Below are 21,161 nucleotides of genomic sequence, written 5' to 3' on the forward strand. Positions count from 1 at the left end.
ATGATAGAGGAAAAAGCTAGAGAAAGCGAGACCGAGTTGCTTCAGGAAGTTAGTTTTGACTCCCAGGCGGGAGACATGTTTCTGCAATCCATGCTTGATTGGTAAATTCTAATGTTAATGTCATTGTTTCAAATTAATAATATCAAATATTATTCATTTGAGATTTTTTGTTGTTGATTTTCTTATTTTATTTGCAATATATAAAAATATAATCTGTAATGAAATGTGTAAAGTACACATTGGCTATACTGTGTGTGTGATATATATATTTTCATAAACATGGAATGGAACAGCATTTCACCATAGTGATTATGTTCCCTGTACTCTATATATATATATCTGTTTATTTTACGTGTTGATACAGGGCTCATACATGAAAGTATTGTTACTGATTATTTAAATCTTTCACAGTGGCAGTGATTCTGATTATGAGCCGCCAATGTCTAGGTGTCCATCTCCCTCTGAAGCTGGTTCATCCAGCCGGACCCCCGCTGTCTCCGGCTCCACACCTACCCGGCCATCTAGAGATGTGAAGTCAGTGACAAAGAAGAGGAGGTGGGGAAGAGAGAAACCTGCAGACAGGGGGACAGAGGGTCGTTGTCACTCTGTGTGAGAAGATGATGTGGAACCGTTTTTAGACCCAAAAGGCAGCCAGGACCTCAACTAGACATGACTGCAAAGTACAACCCCCTTCAACTTTTTCAACTGTTTTCACCTCGTCAGTTGTTGATTCCCTGGCGTCGAACACCAATAAGTACGGGGCGAAGAAGCAGGCAGGACAGAAAGAGGCATGGAAGACCATTTCCATGTCAGACCTATTCTGCTACTTTTCAATGGTCATTTACATGGAGCTGGTGAAGTTGAAAACTCTACGGGACTACTGGAAAACGTCAGCTCTCTATCAACTGCCTTTCCCCAAGACTGTCATGTCTTGTAAAGGGTTTCTGACACGCTCACTTCACATCAGTGACCCAGAAGTTGATGGGGAGAATGACAAGGAGGCACAGCAAAGTTTGATAGGTTTGATTTTGCACAGCCCCTCTAACCCAACATCGTTGAGGCCTGCAAGACCTATTTTCAGCCAGACCAGAACCTGTCCATCAATGAGAGGATGGTAGCCTCAAAGGCCAGAATCAGCCTAAAACAATACATGCATAACAAACCAACCAAATGGGGTTACAAACTGTTTGTTTTGGCTGATTCTGTGTGTGCCTATACTAGCAATTGTTTTGTTTATGAGGGGAAAAACAGTTTTGCTACCGGTAATGGACTGAGTTATGATTCCATTATGGAGTTATTGGATTTTCAACTGCTGGGGAAGGGCTACAAACTGTTTGTGGACAACTTCTACACAAGCCCTAACCTGTTTACTGAGCTGAGGAAGCAGGATGTGTGGGCTTGTGTCACCATTCGGACCAACAGAGTGGGCTTTCCAAAGACAAAGGTGAACGACATGCCTAAGCGGGCTGAGCGGGGTACCATGGGATGGATCCGTGAAGATGGCCTACTCTTTGTGAAGTGGATGGATACCAGAGAGGTGGTCATGTGCTCCAGTATCCACAAGTCCTTCAGTGGAGATCACGTTGTCAGGCGTGTGAATGTCCCCATTCCAGCTGCTGTGAAGGACTACAACAAGGGCATGGGAGGTGTGGACTTGTCAGATGCACAGATAGGATACTATAATGTTCTCCACAAGACCATGAAATGGTACAAGACATTTTTCTATCATTTCATTGACATTGCGGTGGTGAATTCCTTCATCCTCCAGAAGGAAATGGCCAAGAGCTGTTCCACATCTCACAACTAGCCTTCAGGGAGCTGCTCATCCAGGAGCTTGCTAGCAACAGCAAGTCCACTGCAGCACAGTCTGTCCCTTCTGCTCCAACCAGTGATGTTCACCTACCCAGATTCATCTATGCAGGCATGAATGTGCCTCAGGGCAAAAAGGGCACAGTAGGGAGACGTCGTTGTACCCTTTGTCACAGGAAATGCCCATCACCTGCACCACCTGTTCAGTAACCCTCTGCTTTACAGCAGAAAGAGACTGCTATGGGCCATGGCACCAGCAGCACAATATTGTGTAGAGGACTGAGGGTCTTCACAATATTGTAAATAGAAAACGTGTAAATAGTTACCCTTGTTATTTGTTTGTTTTATTATTTTTATGTTATTTTTATGTTTTTGGGGGGGTGTGTGTTAGAATAACATTTATGTATTTTGTATATAGTTCTTTCCTTCAAAGTGTATCACTGTACCAATTCGGCCACTTGGGTACATTTGTGTGTGACATCTGGGTGACTTCATGCTCAATGTCATGTAGCTCACTCATTTTTGAAGTTATCTGTCCAAAACTTTACTCAGCTATTGTTGCCATCTTATGTTATTCATTCAAATCATCCCCATCATCCTATTTGTATGTTTGTCTGTTCTTGGTCATTTGAAAGATGATGCAGCAACAATAAAAAACAGAAAATGTATGTTTATTTCCTTGTATTTTCTTCTACCAGATCTATTGGTGTTATGTTCTCCTACATTCAATTCACATTTCCACACAATTCGGAGTGTTTCCTTTCAAATGATACCAAGAATATGCATATCCTTGCCTCAGGCAGTTAGATTAGGGTATGTCTTTCGGCGGAAACGATATCATGGCTTTAGAAGCTTCTGATAGGCTAATTGACATAATGTGAGTCAATTGGTGGTGTACCTGTATTTCAAGGCCTACCTTCAAACTCAGTGCCTCTTAGCTGGACATCATGGGAAAATCAAAAGAAATCAGCCAAGACCTCCACAAGTCTGGTTCATCCATGGGAGCAATTTCCAAACGCCTGAAGGTACCACATTCATCTGTACAAACAATAGTATGCAAGTATAAACACCATGGGACCACGCAGCCATCATACCGCTCAGGAAGGAGACGTGTTCTGTCTCCTAGAGATGAACGTACTTTGGTTCAAAAAGTGCAAATCAATTCCAGAACAACAGCAAAGGACCTTGTGAAGATGCTGGAGGAGACCGGTACAAAAGTATCTATATCCACAGTAAAACGAGTCCTATAAATCGACAAAACCTAAAAGGCCGCTCAGCAAGGAAGAAGCCACTGCTCCACAACCGCCATAAAAAAGCCAGACTACGGTTTGCAACTGCACATGGGGACAAAGATCGTACTTTTTGGAGAAATGTCCTCTGGTCTAATGAAACAAAAATAGAACTGTTTGGCCATAATGACCATCGTTATGTTTGGAGGAAAAAGGGGTGGCTTGCAAGCCAAAGAACACCATCCCAACCATGAAGCACAGGGTTGGCAGGATCATGTTGTGGGGATGCTTTGCTGCAGGAGAGACTGGTGCACTTCATAAAACAGATGGCATCATGAGGACCCCAAGCATACTTCCAAATTGTGGTTAAAATTGCTTAAGGACAACAAAGTCAAGGTATTGGAGTGGCCATCCCAAAGCCCTGACCTCAATCCTATAGAAAATGTGTGGGCAGAACTGAAAAAGCGTGTGCGAGCAAGGAGGCCAACAAACGTGACTCAGTTACATCAGCTCTGTCAGGAGGAATGGGCCAAAATTCACCCAACTTATTGTGGGAAGCTTGTGGAAGGCTACCCGAACCGTTTGTCCCAAATTAAACTATTTAAAGGCAATGCTACCAAATACTAATTGAGTGTATGTAAACTTCTGACCCACTGGGAATGTGAAAGAAATAAAAGCTGAAATAAATAATTCTCTCTACTATTACTCGGACATTTCACATTCTTAAAATAAAGTGGTGATCCTAACAGACCTAAAACAGGAAATTCTTACTAGGATTAAATGTCAGGAATTGTGAAAAACTGAGTTTTAATGTATTTGGCTAAGGTGTATGAAAACCTCCGACTTCAACTGTACACTACCGTTCAAACGTTTGGGGTCAATTAGAAATGCTCTTGTTTATGAAAGCAACTTTTTTGTCCATTAAAATATCAAATTGAACAGAAAAAAAACTGCCATTTCCAGCTACAATAGTCATTTACAACATTAACAATGTATTTCAGATCAATTTGATGTTATTTTAAATGGACAAAAAAATGTGCTTTTCTTTCAAAAACAAGGACATTTCTAAGTGACCCCAAACCTTTGAAAGGTACTGTATATAAAATCACAGGAAATTGGCTTAAATTCAAAAAACATTTTTTTTTTAGAGAAATTCAACTGCACCCATTACCACACCACGTAAGCCCCTTTTAGATCCAGAAAAACAATGGGGTTTTAGAGTTCTCATACTCTGCCCATCTGTCAAGGCCAAATTATTGTCAGATTCAAGGCGCTAGGCTTGGGACGATAAACCGAAAATTAGACAGACATGGCCTCCCTTGTTACCAAAGCATTTTTCTTACATCTGTAATTTTGCTACATAACATTCCTGTAGATTGTTCAAAAACCATTCTTTGATCAACATTAATAGCCTATGCACAAAGATGTCGGCATTTCTCTGAAGAGCCAAAAATAAATCTGATCATTCTGGATCCTATTTTGACAGGTTGCACATTGAAATATCAAATCATACATTTCCTGGATATGTTAAATGAAAGTCTATGAGTCAAAAAGTAAACTACCATCTCAGTTGTCTTACTTGGCACTGGGAAAAAATTGTCTAGATCCCTGCCGCTAATGTAAAGTAACTGTCCATAAAATGTTGTGTGTTATTGGGCCAAATAGTTACATTTATCATGATATAACTTTTTGTCCATATTGCCCAAATGTAACAATTTCCCCCCCAAAAAACTTAAAAAAAGCTGATTTATTGTTTTTGAAGAACATTGGCCAATTTATTGCGATATGGATTTTTTTCTTCTCCATATTGCTCAGATCTGCAACATGTCACTCACCATCTTCTGCAGGTCGACGGTGCCGATGCGTCCCGCCTCCTTCTTCATCTGCTCCACGCCCTTCTGGGCCAGGCTGAGGTAGGCCTGGAGGTGGTGCCTCATCATAGCCAGGCGCAGCACACACAGCAGCAGGATGGTCCATAAACGCAACGTATCGTACGTCTCCTCATTCATCCTGGTGGGGAGAAGAGAGACAGAGAGAGTCAATGTATGAGAGAGAAAGAAAGAGTGTGTGAGTCAGTGTGAGGAAAAATGATTGGCCAACCCAAGTCAATAGCGTGAGAGAAGGTGAGGGTAGGAAAGAAGAGAAGTGGGATGACAGGGAGAGGTGGAAAGAGAGAAGATGGGAAGCTGTTTTACATGATGCAACTTACTACAAATATTTCAAACATTGGAAAGGCCTGGCTCTTTGACCTTGGGTGTGCCGTGTCATCACCATACATGTGGTTGAAAAGCACTGGGAAAACATGAAATGACAAATGAAACAACCCAGAAGTGAACTTACAAAGGCACACTCTCCTTCCCCAGGGTAGGGTTCAGGATGTAGTCCTTGGTTATGGGCTTGACCCACAATAATACCATAATAAGAGGGGCCAGGAAGTTGATATGAAGCAAGGTCCTGGGAGACAGGAATAACATAAATAGGTCACACATTTTAGTCAGCAAAAGCCTTGCCCTATCCAAGAGTCCTTGAGAAAAGTGAATGAGTCCTCATAGGATGTCTCCCCACTCCAATGTGTGTTAACTGCACAGATCTGAAAACAACATAACACTCACACAACTACCGCAGCAAACTCATAGAGGAATGGGATAACAGCAGCTGTTGAACTGTGGTCTGGTTGAGGAAGGAAGAAAGACTGAAAGGAAGAGAGGAACTCACTGTGTGACTTTAGCTGTGGTCAGGTTGAGGGCGTCCAGGTGCATTTGGGCCAATCGTAGGCCGGGGAAGGTGAGAAATGCACCAATCAGAGAGCAGAGCAGGGCCAGGATCAGCTTAAAGGTGAGTTTAGATATGGGACCCCTACAGAAAAGAACAGAGACACAGTCTCACATGACATTCATGTGTCAAAACACACAGTCCAGGAGTCATTTAGATTCATGACACCATGCATACTGATAGAATAAGCTCTTACTTACTGGGACTCCAACCCCTGGTTCTCTAAAAAATGTGTGGCACTTTCGGAGAAATTTGCAAAACCTAGGAGGAAATTAAAACATCTCTATATTTTAATTTGTCCTACAAATACCAGAAAAACAACAATTACAGTATATTAGAAAAATGGATTCAACTATGGTCCTGGGGAACCACAGTGTTTGCATGCTATTCTATCCTATCACTAACACACCTAGCTTGGGGAGTTGAATTGTATGTGTTAGCACTGGGCTGGAACAACAGCCAGACCAGCCTGTGAGTCCTAAGGGTTATATTCATATGGAAGCAAAGTTTTGCACTAATGAATAGGTTGCAGGCGCAGGACTGAAGAAGTGCTATCTAGACGTAATGACAGATGGTTCATGGCCCACTCACCTGTCTCCAGGCCGAACTCCAGGTAGTTCTCGGTGACGATGAGGATGGCCATGGCTTTGACGAAGAAGAAGAAAGCAAAGGTGATGCAGAGCGAGCGCTCACCGCCCTCCTCCAGCTTGAAGTAGAAGGCCGTCAGGGAGAACAGAGTCTTACTGTGGGGCACGGGAGTTAAGGAACACACCAGCAGAAACACACAACTCATGAAATATAGCCTACAAATCATACTGCTGAGCTCCAAGGCTGTGCAGAGATCAAAAATCAAAATCAAACTTTGTCACATGTGCTGAATACAACATGTGTAAACCTTACTGTGATATGCTCACTTACAAGCCCTTAATCAACAGTGCAGTTCAAGAAAGAGTTAAGACAATATTTACCAAATAAAAGCAAGTAAACAATTATAAAAAGTAACACAATAAAACAACAACGAGGCTATATACAGGGGGTACTGGAACCGAGTCAGTGTGCGGGGATACAGGTTAGTCGATGTAATTTGTATATGTAGGTAGGGGTGAAGTGACTATGCATCCTACACATGTATCTGGAGTAATGGTGTAATATACCAGATGTATCAGAAGCACTACTGCATTGTGACCAGCAACACACACACACACAGTCTAGCATCTGTCTCCCTCCTCAACAGTAGCTGTCATACATTACCCTGGGGTTCAATGGGCCAGGCTTCCTCAGACCTAGAATGGTATTTGTTTGTGTCTCTAGAGCTGACCTGGCTCTCCATGGAGAGGGGGCTCAGCCTTTATTTCACAAACCAATGTCTCAGTGCATTCTGAATGGGGGAATCCAATGGACTTTTTCTGTGGGGTCACAAACGGGATACTAAAGGCTGCATTTTAGCTAGCCTCTCAAAAGAGCAATGCAGCCCCATTGACAGAGCTGTCAGTGAGGCTGCTGCTAACGTACCCCTAAACACTATCTGGGAAGCAGCCACAGAAAGTAAGGTGCAAATATTGCAGCAGCATTTCTGTAAGAGTAGCTTTTGCCCATTCCAGTTATACCATCACTGTTTGTCTTGATAAGTCTAGGCTAACCAACATCTACTTGATGTGTATTAGTTTGGGTATTCAACGTCATCAACATTTATAGAAACTCAGAGCTCAGGAACAATCATGAGTTCTAATACTGAGCCACTGCAACCTGTGTTTTTCCTAACTTGCATGAAAACATTTTTATCTGCTAAATACATTCAAACTTAGCCGTTTTAAGATTCCATTCCATGGCTTAGATGCGTCAAGTCGAGGTTACCACAGCAGGTGCCTGGCTGCAGCCTCTGGCTCTTTACCACCTGAGAGGGTTGCTGGAGATGGGAATCTGAAATCAAGTGTGGCATTAACACACAGACCATTGCATGCCCATCATCATCTTCATCATCCATCCAGCCGTGCTCCCCCCTCCTCCTCCTCCCACCACCTCAAAGTCTCGTCTTTTCCCAGGCAAATCAGTCTGGTGGGCTGTGAAAATTGGGCATCCAATCTTCCTCAGCAGGTAGGCAGGAAATGACATGCCTTCCGACCGCACTCAGCCAGTTCCCGACAGGGAGTGTGGGAAAGATTGACTGTGGCGAAGGATAACGCGTTGAATATAGTGACGTGTCGGTGGAAGAAAGTAACAGGTAGGGGGAGACAGGTGGTGGTAGCAGTGGTTGGAGCCGTGTCTGTCAGTTTATGGCCACTAACTGCCTGCTCTCCTGATGATCTCCTGATGCTCCCTGACTACTGAAATGGAGCCTGGAAACAATCAAGGCTCTCGCTCAGGTTTTTTTCTGTTAACCAGAAACAGAAGGGATGATTCTCAGTGTGTGTGTGTGTGGGATACTGCTGAAACTCTTTTACTAGGTCTTTAACCCAATATTTGGGGATTTGGCTTGACGGTGCTACTAGGTGAGATCAAATTGAACCTTCAACATCCTCTCGACAAATGTCAAATTGATTTGATATAAAAAAAGAGTGATTGAAAGAGAGAAGGATGTATTGAACGATGTATTGACTGAAGGATACATGACAAAGGCAAGGACCAGCAGGCACCACACCACGCTGATGTTCATCTCTCCTGAGGGCTGGGCCACAGTGTAGTACAGCTCTGTGATCAGATACACCACTGTGGCTGCCACCGTGAAGTCCACCAGCCACTGGAACTCTGGGAAGTAGTGCAATGCTGCAGAGACCAGGAGAGGCGGGAAGAGGAGGGGCAGCGGGAAGAGGAGGGGCAGCGGGGAGAGGAGGGGCAGCGGGGAGAGGAGGGGCAGTGGGAAGAGGATTAGTTTGTTAATTTATGACAGTAGTTCTGGATGGGGATGTTGATATTTCGGGGAAAATGTAGATGTGCACAAATACTGAATTATGAAGATTTGTTGAGGTTCAAGGGACAAAACGAAGGTCATAAAGATAAGATGATAATTGAATAGTGTTTGTAGATATGGCCTCATACCTAACGTATCCACTTCTGTGATGCACTTGGTCTCCAGCTGCAGGTCTATGTCCTTGGGAATGGTCAGAGGCTTGTAATCTATGTGGCCATTGTTCCTCCTGGGACAAAAGACAGTGCCAAATCACTACCAGACAGACAGACATGTCCCATGTTGCAGGCAGGTGTACTCATGTTTTTCGCGGTCATTGTTCCACCTCTAATCAAGTGCACAGCAAAGACTGCTTAATACAAATATACTGCTATCATGTCTAATTACTGGCTGCCCTAAAGAACAATACATTAAACCCTGGACTAAATCAAACTTGATTTGTGTACAAGGTAGTGATGGGGTTTGAAATAATTCCACTATTCAATTAGTATAATTTTGCCAGATATCGGGATATTCGAAAATACATGTATTTAACCTGAGCACTGCTGCATGATATCATCTAGCAACTTCCAGCGACAAATGGATCAACCAACAGATAACGGTACTTTCCTTGAAAAATAGTTGGGCAACACTGAGCAGACGGAGGGAGAGAGATGCCAAGGCAACTCGGCTACAGCCAAGAATAGATAACTTGTAACAGCCACGTTATTTATCATCCCATAACGTTAACAGTGCTTGTCTTGACTGGAGTAGCCTAGTAGTAGAGAAGATAGCTATAGTAGTTAGCTAAGCTATAGCTTGCTAGGCTAATTAAGGCCACATGCTGTGCTTTCTGCCCAACCCCATTCAAAAAAAAAAAAAAAACAGACTACCTGTTGGTTGCTCGTTGCAGCCTACTCCTCAATTCACGCACTTTTAATTACGTAATTTATTCCATCTGGCATTGCATTCGTGAACTTTCACTCCACTTGCAATACATTGAGCCTCTTTGCATCTTTGCACGTGCATGTCATAAAAAAAATACATTGACAATTTTGTTTTATTAAATTAATCATTTGAAATGTCATGGTATATTCTTGTATGTAACAATGTCACATGGATATTTTAATTTAGAAAAAGACTTTTCAATGTTATAATAGGCCTTATACATTTTAACTCTCATAAACAAATACTCACAAGTATTGAAATACTAATGTCCGTTCAGATATTCAAATAACTGCACATCCCAAGTACAAGGTAATTTGGGCATCTGCTAGCATCAAACTGGCTCGCGTCATCAAACTGGCTAGTCTTCCTTAACTTAGTCTCTATTGTCAACCTAACCAAGGGGTGCTGAGCACTGATGCTTTCTCTTTTGTAGTGCGGATTAGGGCTCATATAATTCATAAATCCAATATTTTGTCATAGGGCTAAAGGGGGCGAAGTGCAGGACAGGCTGCAAGAGCAGCACACGGCAGAGATTGGGCCAGCTGTTCCTGGGACAAACTGACCTTTCTAGTGGGCCTTCGGGACACAGGGCAGTGTTTGCTCAGCTCTGTGTGTGCTGGATTCAGAAGACAATACCTCGGCAAGACACTGGAGCCAAACATGCCCTGGACACATTTCAATTCTGTGGCACCTGACTGGAGAAAAGGGCTTCACAACAAAAGGATGGATATGTGTGGCACAAGCAGGCAAAAGGACAGTGATCCGTCTTTTTAAGCATACACAAATGTGTGGCGTTGAGCTACGACCTGCCTCATGGAAGCTTAAGGAATGGTCTAGGACTAACTCATGGCTCCCAGCGTCAATCTAGATAGCATCAACTTCATACACTTCAATTCTCAAATGTTCCAGAACATTTCACATTGCCCACCTTGCTTTCTGTGAGGCTAAAGGCAGTAACACAGAATGTAGATATGGAATATGATCATTTATCACTGACGGCCATACAGATTAGAAATAAAGACATTACATGGCATGCCTACCTTCAGAACTCGCCATAGCGTCGCCATGACCCCTGACGTGTGGGGCTACAGCTCGTTTTGTTGGGAGTCTGAAAAAACTGCTGTTCATATACTACAGAATTGATTGGTGAATTCAGGAAGCAGAGGAGGCAACATGCCCCAATCCACATTTGTAGTAGAGAGTCACAAGTTAAGTTCCTCTGTGTCCATGCTAGTAGATAACCATAGACTTCCTGTCAACACTAGTTAGCATTGGCTCGCAAAAATACCTCTAAAAATGTGTATTTTTCCATATATAGACATATCATATGTGTTTAAATCAAATCAACTATATGCACTGAGCTTGTCTGATGGTTTAAGCGAACTGTTGGATTAAATAATTAAGACAAATGACTAGGAGTCCGACGCAATTGATTTCATTGTGCTGGGCCTGGCTCAGATTTGCTGTGCTGTGTTAAAAAATAAAACAGAGGGACTGTGTGACTAGCACCAGTTGTCTCTCTCCTCCCTCCTGCAGCGTCCACCACAGAACATCAACGGTGTACATCGCGCTGTCCGTGTTGCTGAAGAGGCAACATACAGTACCAGTCAAAAGTTTGGACACCTACTCATTCAAGGGTTTTTCTTTATTTTTTACATTGTAGAATAATAGTGAAGACATCAAAACAATGGAAGAACACATATGGAATCAGGTAGTAAGCAAAACATATATTTTATATCTGAGATTCTTCAAAGTAGCCACCCTTTGCCTTGATGACAGCTTTGCACACTCTTGGCATTCTCTCAACCAGCTTCATGAGGTAGTCACCTCGAATGCATTTCAATTTCAAGTGTGCCTTGTTAAAAGTTAATTTGTGTAATTTCTTTCCATCTTAATCTGTTTGAGCCAATCAGTTATGTTGTGACAAGGTAGGGGTGGTAAACAGAAGAAATCCCTATTTGGTAAAAGACCAAGTCCATAATATGGCAAAAACAGCTCAAATAAGCAAAGAGAAATTACAGTCCATCCTTAATTTAAGGTTGGTCAATCTGGAACATTTCAAGAACTTTGAATGTTTCTTCAAGTGCAGTCGCAAAAACCATTAAGCACTATGATGAAACTGGCTCTCATGAAGACCGCCACAGGAAAGGAAGACCCAGAGTTACCACTGCAGCAGAGGATAAGTTCATTAGAGTTACAGTGCCTTGCGAAAGTATTTGGCCCCCTTGAACTTTGCGACCTTTTGCCACATTTCAGGCTTGAAACATAAAGATATAAAACTGTATTTTTTTGTGAAGAATCAACAACAAGTGGGACACAATCATGAAGTGGAACGACATTTATTGGATATTTCAAACTTTTTTAACAAATCAAAAACTGAAACATTGGGCGTGCAAAATTATTCAGCCCCCTTAAGTTAATACTTTGTAGCGCCACCTTTTGCTGCGATTGCAACTGTAAGTCGCTTGGGGTATGTCTTTATCAGTTTTGCACATCGAGAGACTGAAATTTTTTCCCATTCCTCCTTGCAAAACAGCTCGAGCTCAGTGAGGTTGGATGGAGAGCATTTGTGAACAGCAGTTTTCAGTTCTTTCCACAGATTCTCGATTGGAATCAGGTCTGGACTTTGACTTGGCCATTCTAACACCTGGATATGTTTATTTTTTAACCATTTCATTGTAGATTTTGCTTTATGTTTTGGATCATTGTCTTGTTGGAAGACAAATCTACGTCCCAGTCTCAGGTCTTTTGCAGACTCCATCAGGTTTTCTTCCAGAATGGTCCTGTATTTGGCTCCATCCATCTTCCCATCAATTTTAACCATCTTCCCTGTCCCTGCTGAAGAAAAGCAGGCCCAAACCATGATGCTGCCACCACCATGTTTGACAGTGGGAATGGTGTGGTCAGGGTGATGTGCTGTGTTGCTTTTACGCCAAACATAACGTTTTGCATTGTTGCCAAAAAGTTCAATTTTGGTTTCATCTGACCAGAGCACCTTCTTCTACATGTTTGGTGTGTCTCCCAGGTGGCTTGTGGCAAACTTTAAACAACACTTTTTATGGATATTTTTAAGAAATGGCTTTCTTCTTGCCACTCTTCCATAAAGGCCAGATTTGTGCAATATATGACTGATTGTTGTCCTATGGACAGCGTCTCCCACCTCAGCTGTAGATCTCTGCAGTTCATCCAGAGTGATCATGGGCCTCTTGGCTGCATCTCTGATTAGTCTTCTCCTTGTATGAGCTGAAAGTTTAGAGGGAAGGCCAGGTATTGGTAGATTTGCAGTGGTCTGATACTCCTTCCATTTCAATATTATCGCTTGCACAGTGCTCCTTGGGATGTTTAAAGCTTGGGAAATCTTTTTGTATCCAAATCCGGCTTTAAACTTCTTCACAACAGTATCTCGGACCTGCCTGGTGTGTTCCATGTACTTCATGATGCTCTCTGCGTTTTTAACAGACCTCTGAGACTATCACAGTGCAGGTGCATTTATACGGAGACTTGATTACTCACAGGTGGATTGTATTTATCATCATTAGTCATTTAGGTCAACATTGGATCATTCAGAGATCCTCACTGAACTTCTGGAGAGAGTTTGCTGCACTGAAAGTAAAGGGGCTGAAAAATTTTGCACGCCCCATTTTTTCTGTTTTAGATTTGTTAAAAAAGTTTGAAATATCCAATAAATGTCGTTCCACTTCATGATTGTGTCCCACTTGTTGTTGATTCTTCACAAAAAAATACAGTTTTATATCTTTATGTTTGAAGCCTGAAATGTGGCAAAAGGTCGCAAAGTTCAAGGGGGCCGAATACTTTCGCAAGGCACTGTAGTAGCCTAAGAAATTGCAGTCCAAATAAATGCTTCACAGAGTTCAAGTAACAGACACAGCTCAACATAAACTGTTCAGAGACTGTGTGAATCAGGCTTTAAAATGGTTGAATTGCTGCAAAGAAACCACTACTGAAGGACACCAATAAGAAGAAGAGACTTGCTTGGGCCAAGAAACACAAGCAATTGACATTAGACTGCTGGAAATCTGTCCTTTGGTCTGATGAGTCCAAATTTGAGATTTTTGGTTCCTACTGCCATGTCTTTGTGAGATGCAGAGTAGGTGAACGGATGATCTCCACATGTGTGGTTCCCACCGTGAAGGATGGAGGTGGAGGTGTGATGATATGGAGGTGCATTGCTGGTGACACTGATTTATTTCGAATTGAAATACCTTAACCAACATGGCTACCACAGCATTCTGCAATGACAAGCCATCCCATCTGGTTTGCGCTTAGTGGGACTATCATTTGTTTTTCAACAGGACAATGACCCAACACACCTCCAGGTTGAAGGAGGAGAGTAATGGAGTGCTGCATCAGATGACCTGGCCTCCACAATCACCTGACCTCAACCCAATTGAGATAGTTTGGGATGAGTTTGGGATGAGTTGGACTGCAGAGTGAAGGAAAAGCAGCCAGCAAGTGCTCAGCATATGTGGGAACTCCTTCAAGACTGTTGAAAAAGCATTCCAGGTGAAGTTGGTTGAGAGAATTCCTAGAGTGTGCAAAGCTGGCTACTTTGAAGAATCTCAAATATATTTTCAGTTGTTTAACAATTTATTTTCTGTAGGTTGCCGCTTCAGCAACACTGACAGTCTGGTTTTAGACCCCACCATAGCATTGAGACGGCACTTGTGAAGGTAGTAAATGACATTTTAATGGCATTGGACCGAGGCTCTGCATCTGTCCTCGTGCTCCTAGACCTTAGTGCTGCTTTTGATACCATCGATCACCACATTCTTTTGGAGAGATTGGAAACCCAAATTGGTCTACACGGACAAGTTCTGGCCTGGTTTAGATCTTACCTGTCGGAAAGATATCAGATTGTCTCTGTGAATGGTTTGTCCTCTGACAAATCAACTGTAGATTTCGGTGTTCCTCAAGGTTCCGTTTTAGGACCACTATTGTTTTCACTAAATATTTTACCTCTTGGGGATGTTATTCGAAAACATAATGTTAACTTTCACTGCTATGCGGATGACACACAGCTGTACATTTCAATGAAACATGGTGAAGCCCCAAAACTGCCCTTGCTAGAAGCATGTGTTTCAGACATAAGGAAGTGGATGGCTGCAAACTTTCTACTTTTAAACTCGGACAAAACAGAGATGCTTGTTCTAGGTCCCAAGAAACAAAGAGATCTTCTGTTGAATCTGACAATTAATCTTAATGGTTGTACAGTCGTCTCAAATAAAACTGTGAAGGACCTCGGCGTTACTCTGGACCCTGATCTCTCTTTTGAAGAATATATCAAGACCATTTCAAGGACAGCTTTTTTCCATCTACATAACATTGCAAAAATCAGAAACTTTCTGTCCAAAAATGATGCAGAAAAATTAATCCATGCTTTTGTCACTTCTAGGTTAGACTACTGCAATGCTCTACTTTCCGGCTACCCGGATAAAGCACTAAATAAACTTCAGTTAGTGCTAAATACGGCTGCTAGAATCCTGACTAGAACAAAAAAAATTGATCATATTACTCCAGTGCTAGCCTCCCTACACTGGCTTCCTGTCAAAGCAAGGGCTGATTTCAAGGTTTTACTGCTAACCTACAAAGCATTACATGGGCTTGCTCCTACCTATCTCTCTGATTTGGTCCTGCCGTACATACCTACACGTACGCTACGGTCACAAGATGCAGGCCTACTAATTGTCCCTAGAATTTCTAAGCAAACAGCTGGAGGCAGGGCTTTCTCCTATAGAGCTCCATTTTTATGGAACAGTCTGCCTACCCATGTCAGAGATGCAAACTCTGTCTCAACCTTTAAGTCTTTACTGAAGACTCATCTCTTCAGTGGGTCATATGATTCAGTGTAGTCTGGCCCAGGAGTGGGAAGGTGAACGGAAAGGCTCTGGAGCAACGAACCGCCTTGCTGTCTCTGCCTGGCCGGTTCCACTCTTTCCACTGGGATTCTCTGCCTCTAACCCTATTACAGGGGCTGAGTCACTGGCTTACTGGGGCTCTCTCATGCCGTCCCTGGAAGGGGTGCGTCACCTGAGTGGGTTGATTCACTGATGTGGTCATCCTGTCTGGGTTGGCGCCCCCCCTTGGGTTGTGCCATGGCGGAGATCTTTGTGGGCTATACTCAGTTTTGTCTCAGGATGGTAAGTTGGTGGTTGAAGATATCCCTCTAGTGGTGTGGGGGCTGTGCTTTGGCAAAGTGGGTGGGGTTATATCCTTCCTGTTTGGACCTGTCCGGGGGTGTCCTCGGATGGGGCCACAGTGTCTCCTGACCCCTCCTGTCTCAGCCTCCAGTATTTATGCTGCAGTAGTTTATGTGTCGGGGGGCTGGGTCAGTTTGTTATATCTGGAGTACTTCTGTCCAATTCGGTGTCCTGTGTGAATCTAAGTGTACGTTCTCTAATTCTCTCCTTCTCTCTCCCTTTCTCTCTCTCGGAGGACCTGAGCCCTAGGACCATGCCCCAGGACTACCTGACATGATGACTCCTTGCTGTCCCCAGTCCACTTAGCCGTGCTGCTGCTCCAGTTTCAACTGTTCTGCCGTTTAATTTTCGACCATGCTGGTCATTTATGAACATTTGAACATCTTGGCCATGTTCTGTTATAATCTCCACCCGGCACAGCCAGAGGAGGACTGGCCACCCCACATAGCCTGGTTCCTCTCTAGGTTTCTTCCTAGGTTTTGGCCTTTCTTGGGAGTTTTTCCTAACCACCGTGCTTCTACACCTGCATTGCTTGCTGTTTGGGGTTTTAGGCTGGGTTTCTGTACAGCACTTTGAGATATCAGCTGATGTACGAAGGGCTATATAAATAAATTTGATTTGATTTGACAGCAAGATACACACTGTTGATGCTCTGTGGTGGTCGCTGGAGGAGGGAGGAGAGAGACAACGGGTGCTAGTCACACAGTCACTCAGTTTGTTTTTTTTAAACAGTGAAAATAAAGAAAAACCCTGGAATGAGTAGGTGTGTCCAAACCTTTGACTGTTACTGAATATGGTTGAATAATAAAGCTAGGCACATGTAACAGTTAGGCTATTGATTATAGACCTAATTAATTTGGAGTTAGCTCTCTCCTCACTTTTCTTAGACAATTAAGGCAAGGGCTGTTTTCTCGTCTCCTAGCTCCGCTGCTGCCTCCACTGCATTGTTCTCAACACAATACGCTGGTTAACTTTGCTATTATGCACATAGAAACATGGTCTAGGAAGGCGACAATTCAACAGCGCACTGATGTGTTTCAGAACCACAGACAGCGACCACTATGCAACGCGGGAGAAAGCGCATCTGTTATAAAAATATAAAATATTTTTCTTACATAATATAACCATATACAATTTCAGTAGCAACTGTCTTAGACTGATGGAATGTGCCATCCCCACAACCTCCACAACGGATTAGTGCACTCAGACGAATCAGACAGGTGTTTCCTACTGCTCGACTAAAGAAATCACGGTCAACCATCAACTTATTGACCAAACAATCGACCAGTCGACTAAATGGGGTCAACCCTAACAGAGACATAAAAATGGTATCTACGAGTTCATCGGAGTAGATAAAATCCTGCCAAAATACTGAAGTATCCCTTTAACTCACTACCACAAGATAGTCAGAGCCCATTCTAATAAGCAAAGGCTAGCTTTGCTCACCGGCAAAAACAAACAAAAATACTTCAGGACTTAAACAAGCTTCCTAAACACATCTGCTTCATCTCTCCGTTGTCGCACCTGTGTTCTCCACCCTTCTCAAACGTCTGCCACTCCTCTTTAAATTCCTGCCTGATCCAAAAGGCACCACTCGCTCCCCTTTGTGCCACTGCCGTCCCCACCCCTACCCTCCCCACCCTCCCCTCCTCACCCCTACCCTCCCCTCCCCACCCCACCCCCCCAGTCTGCTTTCTTACCGGTCCTTCTTGCTCTTTGTTTTTTGTTGTTTTCCAGCAAGGCTCCTCAACTCATCTTCCGTAGGGTGCTGGTACCACCGAAGACTTGGGAAGGAGAGAGGAGACAGAGGAAGGAAGGAGACAAGTTAGTAATCTAGGTAGCTTTAGAACTACACCTGTGGTCCCCAGTCCTGGTTCGGGGGGGGTACAGGGTAGGCAGGCTTTTACTCTGAAGCCTAGCGAGGAAACACCTCAATCTATTAACCAATTAATAGCAGAGAGTGCTACATTTAGATTTTTTATCCCAGCCCCCATCCCCGCAGGAGGCATTTTGCCTCTTGGTAGGCCGTCATTGTAAATAATAATCTGTTCTTAATTGACTTAATACCCGAGTTAAATAAAGGTTAAATAAAAGAATCATCAATGACAGTAGTAATGTGGATTGGAGGTTTTAGTGCTGTGCAATACCAATATAGGCGATTCTACATAGGCTGTGACCCTCCAGGACCCAGTATTGGTGACATAATCCATCATCATACTTAAAAAAAGGAAAATGCCTTCAAAAAGTAGACGTTTATGATATATAGGACAATAGTTTGTCGTTCCAGGCCTACATGATTGAACATGATTAGGACCATCACTAATGAGCTGGATTTGAGATCCTTTACCAAACAAAATACACACATAGGACAAAGAAAACCCTCAAATCATCTTAACATATTCAAATCAACTAATACACTCCTGACAGCAAAGAGGCTAGTTTTTGTGTTCCTTGAGGACCGGACTTAAAAATAAAAGAGCCAATTTAAGCACAGCCTTTTGAAGACTAAGATTTCATACAACCTCTAACTTTGTTTAGAAACCCACTTGTCACAAGCTCTGAGAGGCATAAGGGAAGGAGGGGTGGAGGGCTCAGGTTTAATTTTGTGTACTTACTGTGGATCCGTCTCACCGTATGTACGTGATGAGTTCCAATATTTGCATAATTGTTGTGATTGAAAGGATAGCTGTGAAGGTGATCGAATCAGGATCAAAGCCTCTGTTCTCTCAGAGCACAGTAATGATAGAATGTTGATATTTGAAGATGGCAGAAAGGCCCGTCTCTTTGGCACATCACATGGCGTAAAGGGAGAGGATTAGCTAAAGCGACTAACTGCCTTCCATTTTTGGAGACATGTATTTTCATTGTTAGAGTGGCCACTTGAGTATCTGGTCAAAATAATGGATAATCTGTGGTTACACACGATAACTGAAATGTTTTAGTCACACAGGATACTTCAATTGGCCCAAGGGGGTGCTGCATCATTTGTGGGGCACAACATGTTTACTGCTGCCTTGTTTATTAGGGGAAACTTCATTGCGGATCTCTCTGGAGCGACACTATGGGCCTCCAGCTTGCGTCAAAGTTGTTTTTTTTATGCTTCAAAAGCCCCCTGAAAAAAAGCACTGATTAATTATTAAGTGTTCGGAGGAGCTGTTTACTCAAAAACACATCTGGCGCTAATTATAGGAAACGAGACGGGCGCTTTATTTTAATTCCCAGTCCTCTTGGGTCGTCCCAATAGCTGATGATGCCCTTTGGTCTATGCAATACAACTAATTGTGTTTTTTTTTTAAATGCTTTTTGTGTTTTCAGAAAATGTGCTTTCAGCAGACAACTTGTAAACAAAGAGACTGTTTACAAGTTGAGCAAACACTCTGTTCCACATTGTTAAGCATCCTTTGAAATGAATGAGTCTGAAGGGTAAACCAGTGAGGAGATTAAATCATGGCTCTTACAGACACCATCAGAAACAAAAACAGCAGGTACAGACTTCTACATTACCCTCCACTGCAGAGCAGCCATCTTGCGAAGGAATAATGAGGTATGATCTTCTGAATGACACTGGCCATTACCATGGTAACCACCAGCTGCACACCAATCACACCCTAAGGGAGGGAAAACAAATCAAGTTATATTCTAATATGTACAAAACATTAGGAACACCTGCTCTTTCCATGACAGACTGACTAGGTTAATCCAGGTGAAAGCCATGATCCATTATTGATGGCACCTGTTAAATCCACTTCAAATCAGTGTAGATGAAGGAGACAGGTTAAAGAAGGACTTTTAAGCCTTGAGACAATTGGGACATGGATTGTATATGTGTGCAATAAAGAGGGTGAATGGGCAAGACAAAATATTTAAGTGCCTTTGAAAGGGGTATGGTAGAAGGTGCCAGGCACACCAGTTTGTGTGTGTCAAGAACTCCAACACCGCTGGGTTTTTCATGCTCAACAGTTTCCTGTGTGTATCAAGAATGGTCCACCACCCAAAGGACATCCAGCCAATATGACAACTGTGGGAAGCATTGGAGTCAACATGTGCCAGCATCCCTTTGGAAAGCTTTCAACACCTTGAAGAGTCCATGCCCCAACGATATGAGGCTGTTCTGAGGGTAAAAGGGGTGCAACTCAATATTATAATAATATTCCTCATGTTTGGTATACTCAGTGTATAGCACACATATACACTCTTCCAAATGGAAACAAGTCATTAAATCATGGTGTTTCATCCTCTATGTAAAAAGTTAAATGTATGTAACACAGAAATTCATCACTCAAATTTTCAGTGATCATGTGACAGCTAAATTGAGAATAACTTTGTAGAATTGAGAGCGGCAAAATACAGTATTATTGGAATTTATTCCACCATTTCTAAAATTATCCACCTAAAGGGCGTTATGGGTTTTTGCTGAAGGGAGTTGTGTTTTTTTGCAGAAAAAGCAGTTGTCTCTAACAGCATAGGAACATAAGGGGATGGATGGATGGTGTAGTCAAACTATTGGGCCATAAGACGTGGACAATCCTTATGTGACGTGCTTAGCTAGACACTGATAACACACCAACCCAGACCACACCTCAACACTCCAACCAGAGAGTATCCGGCATGCAGCTCCGAAAGACTGTGTGGGGGGATTCTGAATGGTCCACCTCTTTTCAGTCATGAACGGAACGTGTCTGGGAATGCAGCGGGTGGCAAGGTTGGGGCGTTCAAATTAGAGATTGACCGATTAATTAGGGCCGATTTCAAGTTATCATAACAATCGGTAATCTGCATTTTTGGACACCGATTATGGCCGATTACATTGCACTCCACGAGGAGACTGCGTGGCAGGCTGACTACCTGTTACGCGAGTGCAGCAAGAAGCCATGGTAAATTGCTAGCTAGCATTAAACTTACCTTATAAAAAACAATCAATCTTAACATAATCACTAGTTAACTACACATGGTTGATGATATTACTAGTTTATCTAGCTTGTCCTGCGTTGCATATAATCGATGCGGTGCCTGTTAATTTCTCATTGAATCACAGCCTACTTCGCCAAACGGGTGATGATTTAACAAGCGCATTCGCAAAAAAAGCACTGTCATTGCATCAATGTGTACCTAACCATAAACATCCATGCCTTTCTTTAAAATCTATACACAAGTATATATATTTTAAACCTGCATATTTCGTTAATATTGCCTGCTAACACAAATTTCTTTTAACTAGGGAAATTGTGTCACTTCTCTTGCGTTCTTTGCAAGCAGAGTCAGGGTATACGCAGCAGTTTGGGCTGCCTGGCTCGTTGTGAA

General features: G+C 42.8%; 1 protein-coding gene across 2 annotated transcripts in view; it reads right to left on the reverse strand.

The window, feature by feature from the left end:
• LOC135521789 (transmembrane protein 161B-like) overlaps positions 1-21,161 on the reverse strand; it is a 42,756-nt gene that overhangs the window by 10,358 nt on the left and 11,237 nt on the right. Inside the window, exons 2-10 of one of the 2 annotated variants that reach the window (XM_064947557.1) lie at positions 19,365-19,468; positions 17,561-17,644; positions 8,847-8,944; positions 8,417-8,573; positions 6,402-6,553; positions 6,011-6,071; positions 5,754-5,894; positions 5,379-5,492; positions 4,874-5,048 (exon numbers count right to left, since the gene is read on the reverse strand). In XM_064947557.1, the coding sequence (XP_064803629.1) occupies positions 4,874-5,048; positions 5,379-5,492; positions 5,754-5,894; positions 6,011-6,071; positions 6,402-6,553; positions 8,417-8,573; positions 8,847-8,944; positions 17,561-17,644; positions 19,365-19,468 (1,086 nt within the window). The remainder of the gene's footprint in view (positions 1-4,873; positions 5,049-5,378; positions 5,493-5,753; positions 5,895-6,010; positions 6,072-6,401; positions 6,554-8,416; positions 8,574-8,846; positions 8,945-17,560; positions 17,645-19,364; positions 19,469-21,161) is intronic. The other variant, XM_064947633.1, reaches the window with a different exon arrangement.

This window comes from Oncorhynchus masou, chromosome 1, assembly GCF_036934945.1.
Source record: "Oncorhynchus masou masou isolate Uvic2021 chromosome 1, UVic_Omas_1.1, whole genome shotgun sequence".
Lineage (NCBI taxonomy): Eukaryota > Metazoa > Chordata > Actinopteri > Salmoniformes > Salmonidae > Oncorhynchus > Oncorhynchus masou.